This window comes from Ammospiza nelsoni, chromosome 2, assembly GCF_027579445.1.
Source record: "Ammospiza nelsoni isolate bAmmNel1 chromosome 2, bAmmNel1.pri, whole genome shotgun sequence".
Taxonomy (NCBI): Eukaryota; Metazoa; Chordata; class Aves; order Passeriformes; family Passerellidae; genus Ammospiza; species Ammospiza nelsoni.
In genome coordinates, this window is record NC_080634.1 from 113,150,504 (window position 1) to 113,169,723 (window position 19,220).

Here is a 19,220-nt window from a genome sequence, read left to right on the forward strand (position 1 = left end):
TTGCCAGGTTTAATTACTCAATTGTGTTTAGAAAAAGTTAGGGTTTCCATCAGTGAAACAGTAAAAATAATCACAGCATTAGAATGCCATTACACTGGAACTTTAATAATGATATATTGCCAATTCTCTTATTTTACTGACGTGTATTAGAAAAATGAGCAAAAAAAGTCTTAAAATTATTCTCCCACTCAAGATCAGAAAAATGCAGGGATTTTACAGGAAGATTTTCCCCCTTTTGTTCAATTAAATCTTGCTAGAACACTACAGTAATGAGGTAATCATCTTTCTCACAATGTGGCTTTCCCATGTTGTGTACAGTAGGGTGGATTAATAAGGATTTTATGAAGGAATGCTCTGTATTTACAGAGCCTAGATTTTGAAAACTATAACTCTATACTGCTAGTATATACTCTATACTGTTAGTATGCAATCACTAGGACATCGCCAATGAAGTAACTATTAAAACTCTCACTGTTTGTGCTGTTGAAATCATCTCTGCTCACATGGTCTGTATCAACCCCAGTATTGAGGCAACTTGGAATTATTCTCATAAATCTTCACCTATAAACACTTCCCTACAAAACAGAGAACCATTTTCCTTATTACAGAACTCCTCTGGAATAAAGTTCAAGTCTCATCAGTCCCAGTGTTGTTCACTACCTATGGAGTTGAACTTTTCTTTCCTGTGAAGTAGAGATGGGCTTTGTTGTATTACAAAATTCAGTGTCCTTATGTTTCAGTCATGGGGTGTGTCTTGTGGTCTGCAGATTGGCATCAATTCATCTTAATTTCTTTTCTTTTTTTTTTCTTTTTTTTTTTTTATTTTTTTAACTGCATATCCAGTGTTTTGATGCACTTCAAAGGGCTTTACTTGTGGTAGCATTATGGCAATTTTCTGGCATGAAAGCAGCCACAGTATGATCTGTAGCACCAGCAATTCTGAGTCCTTAATAGCACTGCAGAATCAATAGGAACAGAGCTTTCCTGCCTGGCATCCTCAGAGGAGGGGAGCTGCTTGTGAGATTTCCATAGAAACCCTTGTGGGGGATGTCTGGCCTTGTTTGTTCTCATTTTGCAATAAGTGAATTTCCAGAGCAGAATGAGCTGTGGTTTTGGCAGGCTCCTCCTGCCTTGCTGAGGCAAGTGCTGTATTTCTAATTCATGGAATTAGGGGATATCTGGAAGGAGTTTTCCAGTGATTTGAGGTGGTTTCCAGCTTTATCTCGGGGCTGCACTGGGGGCAGGTGGAGGTGACACAGCCACAGGCTGGGCTGTGACAGGGGTGTCTGCCCAGAGTCACAGCTGCAGACACTGGAGAGTTGTCACTGCCTGGTCTGAGCACTGAGCCCAGGGCTCCATTTGGCCTGGAATAATGTGTCTGTGAGGAGTGGTTTGGATTGGAAGGGACCTTAAAGCCCATCTCATTCCACCACTTGCCATGGGCAGGGGCATCTCCCACTAGACCAGAACTCCCAAAGCCCCATCCAGCCTGGCCTGGAGCACTTCCAGGGATGGGGCATCCACAGCTTCTTCCCTGCTCCTTGAAGTTCATGATCATCCTCTCTGGGATGGAGATGATGTAGAGGAAGTGGGAGGATGGCTCCATGCAGCCTGAGGGGAGCTGAGCAGGCAGGGATGAGGGAAGGAGCAGGAAGGGTGAAGGTCTCATTCCTCCTTCTCTCATTCTTACCCCATCAATCAATCAATCAATCAATCAATCAACCAATCAATCACTCTCTGGTGTCCAGTCCTGTCCAGGATACTGGAACAGCAACAAAAGTCTTGAAAACTCAAGTTATGGAGAAGTTGAAGGGTAAATATGCAGTTAATTTAGAGGTTAATAAAAACCACAGAGGCTTCATGACCTGTGGGATACTTCAGATGAACCTGTGGAAGCCCCTGAACCTGGTGCACTTCACTGCCACCAGGATGGAGCTAAGGAGGTGGGTCCAACAGACAGAGATAGAGACAGACATGGAGGTGCTGTGGGTGGGTGTTGTTCCAAGCCTTCTGTTTTAAAATAAAATAGTTTCCATGCTTTAAGCAAGTAAATGTGTAGTAGCAATCTTAAATAAACATATTTTGTATTGTTTATACTTGTGAGTCATGCCCTCTCCCAGTTCCCAGTAAGGCATTTCTGTCTCAATGTATTTCTTGCTGTTTCCCTGTTTATGAAACTTCAAAGCCTTTTTCTTTTTTTGGGACCAGTTTTTCAGATGACCATTGGGTTAACAGTAATGAAACTTCACCACCTGTAAGTCTGGAGAACAAGTGCAGTTTAACAGGCAAACAGATTACAGAACCTCAGTCACATACAGCATGTTCTTCACCCCTTAGCAGCCCTTCTTTATTTGCATACATCCCATAATTAAGCTGTAATCCAGTAGTGAGCTTAACTTCCAACTCAGTCCAGTGTGACCATTATTCTTCCTAAACAACTGTGGCAGGAATAGAGCTGTGGTATTCAGCATGAAATTATGGTCTTAGGCACCAAAGATTGCATTTAATTTTTTTTCATACCTAGGCCAGATTTCTTTTGGCTTCATGATCAATTTTTTCAAGGCATGTATATCTAAAGTAAACTTTCTTACAAAAGAATTACCCACTCATGTCTGAGTGTCCACTGGTATTTATACAGAATGGAGAATTCAACATTTTATTTTATACATGTAAGATATCCACAAAACCTGCTGTATCTCTTGAAATCTCATTTTTCTGCATATAAAAAATTATGTATTTGTAAGAAAATATTGCAGTTTGTGTTTTCGACATCATAGATTTGTGTCTTCTACGTTTATGGTGGGGAGGAAGAGAAACCATCACTGAATGGATTAACGAATTAGCTAGAAAAAAATTATTTCTAGAGTTTCATGGAGGAAAAACATTACCACTGAAACAAATTAGATCAATTTGTAATATATCCACTCCACTGAAAAATGACTTCCAATTTAAAAAAATAGAATATTAAATAGATGGAAGAATTAAGTATACTTTGGCTCCAGCAGCAATCTGAAGAATATGGTGCAAGGGTGTAAAGTTACTTTTAGATTAGTATGAAAATTATATACATATATATATATATATATATATATATATATATATATATATAATTTCTGCCTATGTAAGACATTGAACTTCCTTAGTTCTGGTTTCCAGTGAATGGTGTTCCATTTTCCCATTAAATATTCTATGTATAGCAGTTTATGGTCAATTCTGCATTGCCCTTAGAATAAAGGAGTATATTTAACTCTTCCCAGAATGATTCCTCTCCCCTGGTCTTTCCAGACATGCCTTCTTTGTAAGGCTCACAAAAAGTTGATTTTAATCACATTTCAAGGTAGTGTAATAAACATGAGGGTAATATTGTTACTCCTGCCTGCAGGATATCTTGGGAGTGCTGATCAATAGGGCTGCCTTTCGTGTACCTAAGGAGGGGAAGCAACTCCCAAGAAACAATGCTTCAGTGCCAAATTGGCCTGCAGGGCAGTGGCATAATCTGATTTCACCAACTCATGATTGCTTTTTACAATTTCAGCTCCCATCTGTCAGGAGCAGAGAGGTCTCCTGTCCTATTGAATTTTCAGCTGTCTCTAGTGGCTCCATCACAAAGTCCCATAATTAGATGATTTTTGCTGAGACCATAATTCCACTTATAAAGTATCTGCATGCAGCCTATTTGATTGTCATGGTCAAACTCCATTGCTGAAAATGAATCCTGACAGTGAAGCAGACTTTCCTCTGCATGTGAATGAGGCCAAGGGCCAGCAGAGGAGCAGAGCTGATGTGGGAGAGGAGCATTTTTGATGTCACTGCAGCACTGCAAGGCCCCCAAGCTGGGTGTTGCCTTTCCATAGGCTGCACAAATGGAGAGTAGGATGTGTGTCTGCCCCTTAATAATTGAAGTTTTGCTGCTTTTAAAACGCCAAAATGCCAATTCAAGGAGGAAGCTTCAGTCTGTGAGTGGTTATAAAATACAACTAAGCAGCAGCCACATGGTTTCTGTGGTGAGATACCATGCAAAGCTCCTAGCTTTTCTCAGGGATTTTTGAGAGCAATCCATTGAAATCTCTGACCTTGAAGCTTTAGTTCAGTTTTTGACCATGAATGTGGCTGATTGCTGCCACTGGCTTTAATGCACTTTCTCTTTTTTTGCCAGGTTTGTCAGCTGCCAAATTGCTGTCAGAGGCTGGGGTCAGCGTGGTGGTCCTTGAGGCCCGGGACAGAGTGGGAGGAAGGACATTCACCATCAGGGTAAGTGCTCCATGAGGTGTGAACTCTCTTTTGTGTTGGCCTACAGTGGGACAGATGCCACTCCTGCTATTTTGACCCGGGGAACTGCAATTATTTTGATCCAGGGAACTGCAGCTTCAGCTCAATCCCTCAGAAGGTGACAGAGCAACTAATCCAAAAGCCATCAGTCAGCATGTGCTCACCAAGAAGAATCCCTGCTTGGCCTACCTGACAGCCTTCTAAGGTGCAGTGACGGGCTTAGTAGATGAGGGAAAAATGAATATTGTCTACCTAGTCTTCAATAATGTGTTGAAAAGCATCATCTGGGACCAGGAATGTCAGAGCATTTCCCCCTTGCATACTGCAACAGGCATGATAACTTAGAGGCCTGTAAGAAGCAGCCTGAGTAGGACCAGACATCATTATGGCTCAGACATATGTTTTAAAATGTCTTGAAATTATCTGAAATAACACTCCTGCTTCTAAAAATGAAATGCATCTTGATTTCCATTAGAAAAATAAAGGAAAGAAATGAAGAGTCACTTGTGGCACAGGATAATGTAATACAGACATTACCTCTGCTTCCCACCCTGGAACTGAGGGAGGTGTAAATTATGTCAGGAACCATTGCTGGGGAACCAGAGATAAACAGTGGTGTTCCAGCAGAAATCATTGTGTGTGAAACATGGAGCATAAACACCATCCTTCTGTGACACTGAGAGCGCCAGGCTGAAAATACTCACTATAAACAGTGTTCAAGAGTTACTGTATTGGGAGATCAGCCTGCTGTGATAGTGTACATCCCTGAAACCTGCTGCCTTCTTCCCACTTCCCAACAGGGTGCTGAGGGGTGCATGGAGCACCTTTCATGGCAGGCATGGCTGGGGTCCCTGCCCAGACAGGCTGGAGCCAAGGGGGGAAGAGCTGGAAAGGAGATTTAATCCCCTGGAAAGCTGCAGTGCAGTGCTCAGCATCTGCAGCACCAAGTCTGAGCAGGTATCTAGAGAGAGAAAACAAGCCTTGATGCTGGAGGTGGTTTCAGCTCCAGAAATGTTTTGCAATTACAAGAAAAGTAATGTGAATTTCTTGAACATCTCCAGGGGTGGTGACTCCACCCTCTCCCTGTGCAGCCCATTTCCAGGCTCAACAACCTTTCCCATAGACAAATCCATTCAGTATGGAATAATTCTTTCTGCTTCTGGATGTTTGTATTGAAGAGCTTCCTGCACAGCTTATGATTCCTGTATTCTTTGTTCCCAGAATGATAAAGTGAATTATGTAGATGTTGGTGGAGCTTATGTGGGACCTACCCAAAACCGGATTCTGCGACTGGCAAAAGAGCTGGGGGTGGAGAACTATAAAGTGTATGTTGAGGGCCACATGTTCCAGTACAAAGGGGTAAGTATTGCATATTGCAAATATTGTAAGTATATTGCATTTCCATGCTGAGGTACCCAAAGGTGGCACTGAAACTTGGAAATTACTGACAGTCATCAAAAGTGTTTCATCTAAAGCTTACCCACAGTAATCCAGACAGCACCTGCTTGAAGTGGTGTTATTCTGTTTTAATTTGTTGGGAGTGTGACAAATGGTTCTTTTTTTTTTTTTTTAGCTGTTCAAAAAATGCAGCTGACAGCAGCTGAAATACCTGGGATGCATATGGCATATTGTCTTTGAACATACCCTCCAAAGAAGTTTTGCCTGAAATTCAGGAAATACTTGTTCAGAAATAAAAGGCAAATTTAAATTTTAAAAAATAATAATATTGATGGATAGTGTTGAATGAGGATACTGGACAACAGTATTAGGAAACCAGCCTGGGAGTAGGATAATATATTTTGCCCATATGACTGGATTCACATGAGATCTCTCCCAGCCCCATAGAGTGGGACTGATCTCACAAAAGGGTGTTTGGAAGTTAATTATCCAATCTGAGACTCTGACCTTCCCTATCTAGCTAATGGTGCCACACAAGCCCTTCCCAAGAGTCACCGAAATGTCACCTCTGAGGTGTGGGGCAGCCACAGGAGTCCAGGTGACCACTCTTGAGCAAGTCCTGGTGTGGCTAAAGTGAGCAGCAACGAAAGTCAGAGCAGATTTCCTGCCTTTGTTCCAGATCTTTAGCCCACTGATATTTTTTTGCACAGGTCCTACCCAGGACCTGCTGCCAAAACCACTGCAGGGTGAGAGCAGCAGGGAGAAGGACAAAGAAAGGCCTAAGATTCATAGGGGTGAGATGTGACTGTCTGTATCCATGACTCAAAGTTATGGATATAGACAGTCCATAACTAAAACTATTATTTTAATTTGCAAAAACCATCACTTTCAATTTCTTAAAAAATATTCTTTAGTTTTGGCACTTAACAGACTCTGGCAGAACCAGACTTGCAGCCTGTATGAGTCAGAGTTGACATACTTGATACAGACAAGCCATCCTATGTGATGGCTCCTTAATTGGTTTCATTTCTATTACCTTCCCAATTTTTTCCCTAAGAATTAGAGCAATGTGTTCACACTGCAAAGTTTTACCATCTGGTTCTGCAAGCACTCCTTATTGGGCAGATTGATGCCACGCTCATAAACCAGGCACATCTTAAATGATTGCTCAGCCACTCCATAAGGCTAAAAAACTGACTTGTCACCCCCTCATGCAAAATTGATGTAATTCCACAGCAAGAGGGATGGGCTGTCTTGTACCAGCAGAATGTTTTTCCCACTCTAATTTAAGCTCAGGCATGAATATCTCAGCATCCTAAAAGGCACTTTTCTTCTTTATGTTAAATAAAAGGCTCTAATGGGTCACATTACTTCGAGCCCTTAATCCATTTTGACACCAAAGCTGCAGCTTTTTATTGTCCCACATTGCATTATGCACGTCCCTGCTAATGACCATGTAATTTTGTATGTTTTCTTTGAAGTGAAAGCATATTTCTAAGCAAGAGGCAGCATTATGAGCTATTCAGCTGGATCACAGGCTGTGGATCAATTCTGGATTTGTCATCATGGTCCTGCTGAGCTAATCAGGGTCCCAAGGGAGCTGTAATTGTTGGACATGGGTGACAGCAAAGGGGCTTTAAGGTATCCCAGATTTCAGCACTGGGTGAATAATAATGATGCTTTTCTTCCTGTAGGTCTCATTTCTCCCACATCCTCTTCCCGTGAATTGTAGCCCTTTAATTTTCTTTTCCTAAGGTTTTGCACAGCTCTTTCTCCTTTCTTTTTCCTTGAGACATTGTGCAGCCACCGTGCCCTTTGATTTAGGGACGTGTTGTTGGACCCTCTCTTATATCCCCCTTCTAGAAGAAGCTTTTTAAGCTCCATGTGTGCAGTCCTGGCTGTTGGCTGGGCTGCTCAGTGCCCAGGGCTCTTTACCTGCCTCTCTTTTACCTGCCTGCTGCACTCTGCTGCCAGGATGGATGCTGAGGTGCTGGTAGGGGTTTGTGCTCTCCCAGCTGCAGGTGCACCCCTCACATTCCTTAAAGATGCTCCAGGAGCACAAGCACAAATCCCACAATACCACACAGTACCAAGTGGTATTTCCTAGATGGCAGAAAGTGTTAGCAAAGAGATTATTTGACATTAAAGGATCATCTCAAACAGAAATTAAATATTAAACTGAAATATGGATGTTTTCAGCTTCTTGGGCTGATGCACCATCATCCATGGGCCACCTGCAGACCTTGGAAGGTCTGATTAAATCTTCTCTCCTTGTGTCTCAGCTCTCTGGTGTTTGTCTGGTGGCTGTCCAGGAGTGTGGAGCCAGGGCCAGACAGGAAGGTCTCCTCCCAAGAGCTTTCTCCAGAGCCTGCAGTGCTGTGTGGTTTTGTCAGAGGGGAGAGGAAGTTCTGAGCAATGACTAAGCACAGCTTTAGCTGCGCTTGTGACATCTGTATGTAATATCCAGCACCCTTGGATTAAGAGATTTTTGGTCTTCTCTTTAACTCAACAATCAGTTCAGCTTGGCTTTTTGTGGAGATTTCCAGGATACTGCTTGGATTGAGCTGGGAGAAAGTGGGAAAATTATTTATCCAAGCAGCAGAAGCAGCCAAGAGAAAGTGAAAATCTCCAGAGGGATTTAATGAGATTCTCTTCTGTGACAGGAATTTTTCCCATATCTGTGTGGAAAAATTCCACATACTGCAAGCTTTAATAACCAAATTGCTTCATTGGTGCAGGTTTCCTTTGTAGTTACATTTACTTTGAAAATCTAAATATGTAACTATTGATGATTATTATTTTCTTTCTTTCTTTCTTTCTTTCTTTCTTTCTTTCTTTCTTTCTTTCTTTCTTTCTTTCTTTCTTTCTTTCTTTCTTTCTTTCTTTCTTTCTTTCTTTCTTTCTTTCTTTCTTTCTTTCTTTCTTTCTTTCTTTCTTTCTTTCTTTCTTTCTTTCTTTCTTTCTTTCTTTCTTTCTTTCTTTCTTTCTTTCTTTCTTTCTTTCCTTCCTTCCTTCCTTCCTTCCTTCCTTCCTTCCTTCCTTCCTTCCTTCCTTCCTTCCTTCCTTCCTTCCTTCCTTCCTTCCTTCCTTCCTTCCTTCCTTCCTTCCTTCCGACACTTCCTTCCTTCCTTCCTTCCTTCCTTCCGACACTTCCTTCCGACACTTCCTTCCGACACTTCCTTCCGACACTTCCTTCCGACACTTCCTTCCGACACTTCCTTCCTTCCGACACTTCCTTCCTTCCGACACTTCCTTCCTTCCTTCCGACACTTCCTTCCTTCCTTCCGACACTTCCTTCCTTCCGACACTTCCTTCCTTCCTTCCTTCCTTCCTTCCTTCCTTCCTTCCTTCCTTCCGACACTTCCTTCCTTCCGACACTTCCTTCCTTCCGACACTTCCTTCCTTCCGACACTTCCTTCCTTCCGACACTTCCTTCCTTCCTTCCGACACTTCCTTCCTTCCTTCCTTCCTTCCTTCCTTGCTTCCGACACTTCCTTCCTTCCTTCCTTCCTTCCTTCCTTCCTTCCTTCCTTCCTTCCTTCCGACACTTCCTTCCTTCCTTCCGACACTTCCTTCCTTCCTTCCGACACTTCCTTCCTTCCTTCCGACACTTCCTTCCGACACTTCCTTCCGACACTTCCTTCCGACACTTCCTTCCTTCCTTCTTTCCTTCCGACACTTCCTTCCGACACTTCCTTCCTTCCTTCCTTCCTTCCTTCCTTCCTTCCTTCCTTCCTTCCTTCCTTCCTTCCGACACTTCCTTCCTTCCGACACTTCCTTCCTTCCGACACTTCCTTCCTTCCTTCCGACACTTCCTTCCGACACTTCCTTCCGACACTTCCTTCCGACACTTCCTTCCGACACTTCCTTCCTTCCTTCTTTCCTTCCGACACTTCCTTCCGACACTTCCTTCCGACACTTCCTTCCTTCCTTCCGACACTTCCTTCCGACACTTCCTTCCGACACTTCCTTCCTTCCTTCCGACACTTCCTTCCTTCCTTCCTTCCTTCCTTCCTTCCTTCCTTCCTTCCTTCCTTCCTTCCTTCCTTCCTTCCTTCCTTCCTTCCGCCCCTTCCTTCCGCCCCTTCCTTCCGCCCCTTCCTTCCGCCCCTTCCTTCCTTCCTTCCGCCCCTTCCTTCCTTCCTTCCGCCCCTTCCTTCCTTCCGCCCCTTCCTTCCGCCCCTTCCTTCCGCCCCTTCCTTCCGCCCCTTCCTTCCTTCCTTCCTTCCTTCCTTCCTTCCTTCCTTCCTTCCTTCCTTCCTTCCTTCCTTCCTTCCTTCCTTCCTTCCGCCCCTTCCGCCCCTTCCGCCCCTTCCGCCCCTTCCTTCCTTCCGCCCCTTCCTTCCGCCCCTTCCGCCCCTTCCTTCCGCCCCTTCCTTTCCCTTCTTTCCCTTCTTTCCCATCAGTTAGCATGGTTACATGGACTCCTTTAATGTCAGTCAGGAAATTTTTTTGGTGTCCTGTCCTTGTAAATCTGTAATTTAAAAACTTAAGTATTTGTTATGAGCTCTTTCCAGCTAAATTTCTCTGTGGCTACTGTCCCATAGTTCATCAAGAATGCTTTTGTACTGAGAAAGGGCAGATGTGCTGGATTATCCCTTCCCTGAGCTGGCAGACAGCTTTTTGTTTTAACAGAGGTCCTTGAAGCTCTGTTTTCACCTTTTTTAGTAGAAGGTCCTAAAAAGTAAAGGCACTGGGCCTTGCTGTGGTATTAACCCTCTCTATAACTGCATTCCTCCAATATCTGTTAGCAGCACACACCCCATGTAATATTACTTCAAAAAGAATTATGATTTTATATAATCAAAATTATATAAAATTACTTAATAAAGAATTATATACTTAATACATAATTAATACATACATACATACACGTACTTAATACATATTACTTAATAAAGTAATATGTACATATTAATATTACTTAATAAAGAATTATGATTTTCAGAGGGGAGGACACTTAATAAAATATTAAAATTTCCATACAGTGCTTCAGATTAGCCCTGTAGTCTCTCTTTCCTTCCCCCTGCCTTTAGATGAAGAGCTCAGAGTGCAGTAGTGGCTCTGTGACTGAGACTCTGCCCATCAGCCCAAATTTGCTGTTCAGACAGGGGTCAGACAGCCCCAGCCCAGCACTGCTCTCAGGACTAGACCTGCTGGAAGGAAGGATTCTCTCCTGATTCTCTCCAGGCAATCACAGCCCCTGCTCTGGGCGTGGGGGATGCTCCTCCTGTGCTTCCTGATGTGTGCCCTGCCCCTGGCACAGCAGGCAGGAGACAGACTTGCCTTTCTCTTTGTGTGGCAAAATTGTCTGCTCCTCTGGCACAATCTGAGACTTGGGGTGGTGGCACAGCTTGGGGTTAATTCCTGTAGTTTTGGCTGCAAGCCCCAGCATAGCCCTGGGCAGGGAAGGGACCTTGCAGAACTCATCTCTCACTGCCTTTCCAACCACTGAGGGAAGGTGCTTGAGGATCTTGTTTCCTTTGGATTGGTGTGGGGTAACTAATCCAAGCAGGCAGCAGGACTCAGATCTGAGGCCTGCAGGAAACCACTTGACATGGCAGGAAATGAAAAAAAAAGAGTTAGATAAACTCTGTGGGTCACTCAGGCAGCCATGTGTTAGCACGGGAGCTAAGCCAGTAGGTTATTTGCTTTTCAGTTAAGAAAACAGTAGTCCTGAAAATAATACATCCAGAACACTACAAACTTGTTTAAAAATGGAATATTGCAAGGCCTCCCCTGTTTGCAGTGAGCTCCTTTGTGAAACTGGCAGCCAGAGCTCTTCTGCCTAGCAGGGAGACAATATTAAAACCAAATTAATAACTTACCAGCCCAGCTCACTGGGGCTGGATTTACTCCCTGCTGTGGAAATACTTGTGCCAGAGAGAAAGCTGGAGAACTGATGTGTCTGAGGCTGTTGGGAAATGGGAATTTCTTTCCTGGAATTTGCTAGAGTTGGCTTTCCTCTGCTCCCATCTCTGATAGGTATAGCCCCACCACACAAGGGTCACTGTGTCTGGGAACTATTTCAGCCTCTCTGAATTCCGCCTTAGCCTCTTCCAGGTCTGTTAGCACTGTTGTGTTTTTCCAGCTTTTCTTGCCATTGGGCTCCAGTCTTACTGAAGTTGTGGGTTTTTTGCATGCAGAAGAGAGCAACAAGTAACACAACTTTAGACTTTTTTAGTTATCATTTGGCATTTTATATTTCTCAGGAGGTATGTATTCCCATTGATCTCCTTGGGCTATGCCATTAACCAAATATGTTTTAAGCTGAGCAAGCTAAGGATAGGAGAGCTGTTTGCAAGTTACATCACTCTGTAAAAGCACAGTCAGCAGAAGGACTTTTGGAAAGAGATTTTCACTGAAAAATGTAAAACTGGGAGCCTTTTGCCTCTATTCCTGATTAGAACAGGCTTATCTTTTTCCCTTTGCCCCCCTGCAGTATCAACAGGACATAAGGGCAGGGATAATTTCTCCTCACCCTGATTTGGGTGGCCTGGCAGCATTGCACCCCATCTCTGCTGAAGGGCAGAATTTATGGGGTTAAAGCATGTCAAGGAAGGAATGTCAAACACAGGTGGGTGGCACCTGTGTTCCCAACCAGAAAAAAAAGACTAGCAATAAATGAATTTTGAGAAGCAGTGTTTGATGATCTTTTAGAAAAGCAAAATGTTGTGCAATAAGAATAAAATGGTTATTTGTGTGTTACTGCTTGGTATCAGTATTTCCTAATTTGATACAGCTTTAGTTCATGACAGTAAAAGCTGTAGGATGCAGTATATCCCTTTGCATGCACTATTTGGCCCTCTTTTTTGTGGCTGAGCAGTGCTGCAGCCTGGCACTGAGAAATTATCCTCAAGGGAAAGGAGGAGCCAGTGTCTTTGGAGGATTCCCTGCTGGGAGCTCACAGGAGCATTTACTCTGCTCTTGCCATGGCAGAAGTGCTTTGCGTGCAGGTGTGCACCTGGAAAAGCCTCCCCCTGCCACCTTCCTTCAGTGTAAGCCTGAAAAAGAACAAGATAGGCATAAAAGAGAGAAAAAATATCTGGTACGTGGCATTCACAGTCTCTGAAAAAATCCCTTCGCCCAAGGTTTTTCTCCTGGGAAGCTGAGAGGCCTCAGAGAAAAGGAAAACAATTCTTATCTCATTTGCTTCTCCTGTGTTGTGCTCACATGTGGAATGTGTTTGGAGATTGTTTACCCACAGGTGATTGTTTCATTGGATTCTGTGTGAGTTGTTTTCACTCTTTAGCCAATCAGTGCCAAGCTGTGTCGAGACTCTGGAGAGAGTCACGAGTTTTCATCATTATCTTTTCAGCATTTAGTACGTGTCCTGTCTGTATTTTTTAGTATAGTATAGTATTCTTTAATATAATATAGTATCATAAAGTGATAAATTAGCCTTCTGAGAACATGGAGTCAGATGCATCATTCCTCCCTGCCATGGGGATCCCTGCAAATACAATAGTGACCACAAGACTGAGATTACATACCAAGAAATCCAGAGGTAACCAACCACTTCCTGGTGACTTGAAAGCACAACATTTGTTGTAAATTAAAAAAAAAAACAAACAAACAAACAAAAAAAAAATAAAACAAAACACCAAAAAAAAATTTGAAATTGGGAATCTCAGGCTGAACTAATTGCTGAGATCACCAGCTGGTGCTTTGCTTGCTGTGGTCCCTCACCCACATACATTTGCCTCCCTTACTGTACCTATCCTGGGGCTGACAAAAGTCCACCAAAGTGTAGGAATTTCAGTATTTTACTGGTTTTGCCAAGTCTGAAAGCTCACTATGATCACTGAGTTTTGCCTTGCACCTTTTATCTTTGTTATGATCTTTGCAGAGAAAGATGTCCTGCAGAACATCAGACACCCAAATGTTTTTACACACAAATACACGATTATCAGTGGGGGAGATCAATAAATTCTCTCTCTCAAGTGTTTGGCTCCTGCTTTGTGTCTCTGTCCCTGGATCCCCATTTTTTGCATTTGAATCACTGCAGCCTCTCTCTTGATCTGTGATTCTCACCTGCCAGGTGTGATGGGCTCCATGGCACTGAAAAGCAGGTTGCAAATTGCTTCAGTGCCACAGCTCCTGTCTGTCAGAGTCAGAGTGTTCCCTGCATCCTCACACCAACTTCTGGCACAGCTGGAAGGGCAGAGGACAGAGAGGTCTGATGAGAAATTCACCACTGACTTACCTGGGGGAAGGTTCAAAGCTAATTAATGAAATATTACCTGCTCCTCCAGTCGTGTTTCAGATTAAAGTTATCACAAAGAAGCAGCTGCTGTTAGATTGTTTCTCATATCATTGTATCACAGGATTATCTGAAACAGTTTCAGATAATAACAGTTTCAGCCACTGCTGCAACTCTGTGTCACACACATTTTAAATACTGACACCACTTTTGCAAGTGTACAATATTTTTCTTCCTGCAGCCAAAAAACTTCCTGTTCTTTTTTTTATTGGCTAGGTTTCTTCCATGGAACAATAAAGAGATATGTTTGTTTTTAAAGTGAGGTGTACCAGAAAGGTGCTTAAATAGTTAGAAATGCACTCAATTTTAGACACAAATTTCCGGATGCACATTTCAGCAGCAGGCAAATAGAAGATTCATTTAAATGTAATAATGAAGGATGCTTAGGAACAATAATGAAGGATGCCAAAAACTTCCTGTTCAGACTTTTTTTTTATATAGGCTAGGTTTCTTCCATGGAACAATAAGGAGGTATGTTTGTTTTTAAAGTGAGTTGTACCATAAAGGTGCTTAAATGGTTTGAAATGCATTCAATTTTTGACCCACACAAATTACAGGATGCACATTTCAGCAGCAGTCAAATAGAAGATTCATGAAATGAAATAGTGAAGGATGCTTAGGAACAAGGAATATTACCTCTTTGCCCATGGTTTGAGTATCCTTAGCCCAGAATTTGACAACCTGCTCAGACCAAATGTACCCCTCCCCACCCCTTCAGAACAAATGGATAAAGATATTATTTAAATAGATATATAGAAAAACGTATTATTGTCCTATTTAATGCCAGTCCAGCTGGTTTTATCCCTCCTGTTTAGCAACATGCATTCCATTGCTTGCATTCATATGCAGGATTAAAAAAAAAAAAGGAAAAACCCAGCCAGGTCTTTTGGGCAAAAAAGGCCAAATGTGATGACTCTGAGAATTTTGTGTTCTTGAGTAATGAAGATCTGCTCTGTTGTATTTCAGCTGTTTGTGGTTTTATGTGCATTTCAGGGAAAGTCACGAAATTTCGATGACATTTCCCCTTCAACATGGAATCCTTTGATTTTTCTGGATTACAATAACTTCTGGAGAACCGTGGACAAGATGGGAGAAGAGGTAGGCTGTCAAAATTCAGTGTTTCCTGCAATGCTCCATGAATAAATCGAGTTTGGTTTTGTTTTGTTTCTGGCAGTGTTTTTTATTGCTTCTTTAATGTATTTAAAAAAAAAACAAAACCCAACAACAGAACAAAACAGAAAGGAAGCATCCATCAGAAAGATTTCTGTATTTCCCAGGAGCTGTCAGAAATAATAGGTTTTCCTCACTGAGAGTGGGGTGGACTTGTAAAGACCCCTTCTAACCCAAACTATTCTATGATTCTGTGAGAGGAGATAAAAAGATCTGGAGGTGTCTAAGATATCCGAAAAAATGAGGTTGAACTCATTTTTAAGTGTAAGTATTTTCTTATGACAGAAAAAAATATTCCATGAGCTGGGAGATTAGAAGGGGTATTTTCCCCTTCCCTCATGACAGCATTTTGAGTAAAGATGATTTTTTTGTTTTTGTAGCTGCCTAAGCTGGGCTCCAGTTTGACTCCACTGTAACTTTAAATATAAAGTTCAAAATATAAGCAGTACAACTGCAGCCCTGGAGCATTATACTCTCTTTCAAATATTCATCAGTTTCCACAGAATATAGCAACAAACCAAGGCCTTTACCTTATCAGAATCTTCAAGCATAACTCACTGTACTCTTGCAAATTCCACTGGTTTTATGTGGTTTTGCAGAATCAAAATTATGTATTATAGTACATATGTTTTTGTCAGTAGTACATTTTTTAAAGATTTAGAGATATGGTGGTATCCTCCACATCATGTTACTTACATGCAAAGAATTATTATTACGAATTTAACTGCCTAAAATATTTCAAAAATATCTAGACATTTTTTTCTTACTCTGAAATTAGCAGAGAGACATAGGGGCCTTTGGAAATTCATGTTGGAACTGACTGGAAAAAGAACTTTCCCCTCAATTTCTAGAGGACACCAAGGCAACTAAATTGTAATTGCTTCTGGACAGCTAAAGGCCAGATGAGTCCCAACACAAGGATATGGGGATCACTGGTCAGCCAAAGACAGATTTGATGGTCGTGGTACAATTCCTGCCCAAAGGTGTGAATGGAAACTATTCCATTTAGTGAATTTGTTCCAAATTTATATCCATGTGCAGGGGGAAAAAAGTAACTCCTGGCCAACAAATCAATTAAGTCTGTGCTACTATCTAGCACACCAGGCAATGGTGAAGTACTGAATCATTCCTTGGATATTCACCTCTGTCTCCAGATTCCTGTTGATGCACCATGGGATGCTCCACATGCTGAAGAATGGGACAAAATGACCATGAAAGAGCTGATAAATAAGATTTGCTGGACCAAGTATGTAAATCTTTACCTGCTTTGAAATTCCAGCTGTGGAATGATTGTGGCTTTTTGGGCAGGGTCTGTGGTACAGCTGAGGACAGATTGTTTGAGATGGGCTTTGGTTGGCTGGCAGGTGGCATCAGAGGTGCTGGGGGGCCTGGGGTTTGCTTCAGCAGGTCCCTGCACACAGCAGGGGTGGTGAGGGCTCTTCCCACCATCCTTCCACTTCCAACCATTGGATCGTTGAACTCCGGCCAGCTCTCCTGTGGCTCTCTGCCTTACAGTGGAGTTTCCCATGAGACACTGGCATTCAGGGCCTTGAGGAGGATGGAATCCGTCCTTCCAAATTCCAGGGCTGCAATTCTGCTGTTTGCTGTACTCCTCTCAGGATCTTCAACTCCACAATCTCATGGCCACTGCAGCCAAGGCTGCCCTTCACCTTTGCATCATCACACAGATCCTCCTTCTGTTGGATCTGTTACTCTGTGAGTAATAGATCCAGCAGAATATCCACAAGAGCTGGTAGGAAGAGGGCTCAAGGTCTTGTATCATCTATAAAATGACCAGTGTGGGAACCCAGGGCACAGGGAATATTTCTCAGTCTGCTCTGGGGTGTCCTGACCCCCAGGGCAGCACTGACTTTGACCCTCATCCATGGAGAAAGTTTCCCAGACTTCAAGATAGTTTAGAATCCACAAAAGTGTGAAATAGATTATAGAGAGCAATGTAGGTGTATCACTTGGTGAAAAATTGAGGTTTTGGGGTTTTTGGTATGTTAGGGATGGAAGCAAGATGGAGGGCACAGGGTGTTGTCCTGGGTTTCTTCAACATGCTTCTTCTTCCTCCTTCTCCATGGGTTTGGGTGGCATTTTGTAATTGGGCAGAAAAGTCCCCATTGCAGCTCTTTGGGATCAGTGATTGGGTTAAAAGGGAAAATAATCCAGGTGTCAGTTCTTCATTGGATAGTTTAGTCTTAAAAGATCTTGTAACAAGAGATTGTTGCCATTTTGTGCCTTCTAATGAAAAGCTGCCAAACTCACAGTAGTGAGACTATTTTACTGATAGGAAATAATAAACACCTGAGTCTGAACTTGAACTATTGTCTCAAGTATCTTCAATCCAGACCCAGAGAAACCCACGAGTGGCACCCCCACAGACCAGTGTGTTTTCTGTGAGGGACTGCACTGTGCACATAGAAAAAGGAAAAATGTTCAATACATTGAAGTGATGACAACTGGAAATTTCTTACTTTCCTTTCTCTTTTCAATAATTTCTCTTTATAAGGCAAAGAGGAGTGTGCTCTTATGAGCACTTGTGGCCCCACTTGCTGTGCCAGCCCCTGTGCTGTTCTCTAACATCTCCTCCCTCCTATTCAGTGTCTTTTATTGGTGTGGCTGTGCTCTGTTTGCTCTTTCATTCTGGCTGCAGTTTAGTGCTGTGCCTGCAGCTTCCTGACCAAAACTCTCCATTTGAAATTCGTTTTTATGGCTTAGGTCTTGCTCCAGCTCCATGGGATATGCTGTACAGCCATTTGGATTTGCTCAGGCTCCCTGTGGCATTGCAGTTTTCTTTGCAATTAGTTTTATGAGCCTTTTGCCTGCAGACTTGGTTACTTTGAACTGCTGTTGCAAGTGCACTGCAAGACACTTCCTCTTCAGTTTTTACTGCTGCTTTTAGCCATGGAGCTGGTGGAGCATGAGCAGGGCTGGGTTTGTAGTGATCCCTCCTTTAACAGACTTCTCTGCTGGGCAGCTTCTACTGCCAATGTTGTCAGTAAAACATTCAGTTTTAATGGACGTGCTCGGCTGAAGTGCATTCAAAAACTGAGTGAAAACCCATTTTAGATCTTTAAGCCAAGCCACATTTTTCTACACACAGTTAAAAAACAGTGCTTAAACAGAAAAACTCTTCCACAGCATTTTCTGTGTGACTCAGAGCCAAGATTACAAAATATTTGTTGTGTCACAGATAATCTACTGATCCTGGAGACTTTTTTCACATCTCTTAGACCTGAACCTGCTGCAGCTGTTTAATGTCTTGGTGCCTCTCAGGATTGTCACAGCAGGTTATTGTGTGCAGGCTGTTTTCACATCCTGGCTAGTGAAACAGGGGTGAATGGACTTCATACTTTGGAAATGAGATTATAAAAGTTTATAAGTTACATATTTTAGCCCAGATAACTTGCAAAGTTCCTTCTTTTATCAGATGATTATAAATTCATGTTGCTTCATGAAGCTTCTTTGAAGTCAAAGTCCTTTTACCTTCTTTGCAAAATTATCTCAATTTCCTTACAAATCTGGGGCCACAAATGCAAGAAATGTGAATAGTCAGATTTTCTGTTGCTGCTGCTGTTTCTCTGTTTATTTCAGAGGATGAACTGTGGTAGACAGGTGACCCTTTCCTTATTTTTATGGCAATGATTGCCAATTTGGTTTCTCTGTCTGGATTATTTGCCAAGTTTGATTCTTGATTTCTCAAAGGATCAGTGCAGCAGTGTTACATGGCACATGGGGGATGTCCAGGCTGTGTGGCTGCTCAGTCCCTCAGGATCCATCAGACCCCGGAGCTGATGTGCCCAATGAGCTCCCCATGAGAAACGCAGAAAATTTTCACTAACAGATTACAAAAAATGTTCTTCTGCTGAGAAAAATATTTATTCTGATGAAATGAATGGCAGCTGGGAAACTATTTAATGGAGATGAAATCAGCGGGATTTCAAACTAAATAAGTAAATACTTTGGGAGGGAAGGAGGTGCTGGTAGAAACCCATTTAAACAGACGTGCTATAGACTGAAAAATTAAACAAATATTAACCAACTTGACTTTTCTGACTTTGTGAAAGCAGCCCTTGTTTAGTAAGACAAATAAAACCCTGAAATCAGTCAGGAA

General features: G+C 42.5%; 1 protein-coding gene across 1 annotated transcript in view; it reads left to right on the forward strand.

Moving 5' to 3' along the window:
* LOC132069597 (amine oxidase [flavin-containing] A-like) overlaps window positions 1-19,220 on the forward strand; it is a 36,981-nt gene that overhangs the window by 6,150 nt on the left and 11,611 nt on the right. The window contains exons 2-5 of the mRNA XM_059465905.1: window positions 4,157-4,251; window positions 5,491-5,628; window positions 14,924-15,028; window positions 16,255-16,346. Of these exons, the coding sequence (XP_059321888.1) occupies window positions 4,157-4,251; window positions 5,491-5,628; window positions 14,924-15,028; window positions 16,255-16,346 (430 nt within the window). The remainder of the gene's footprint in view (window positions 1-4,156; window positions 4,252-5,490; window positions 5,629-14,923; window positions 15,029-16,254; window positions 16,347-19,220) is intronic.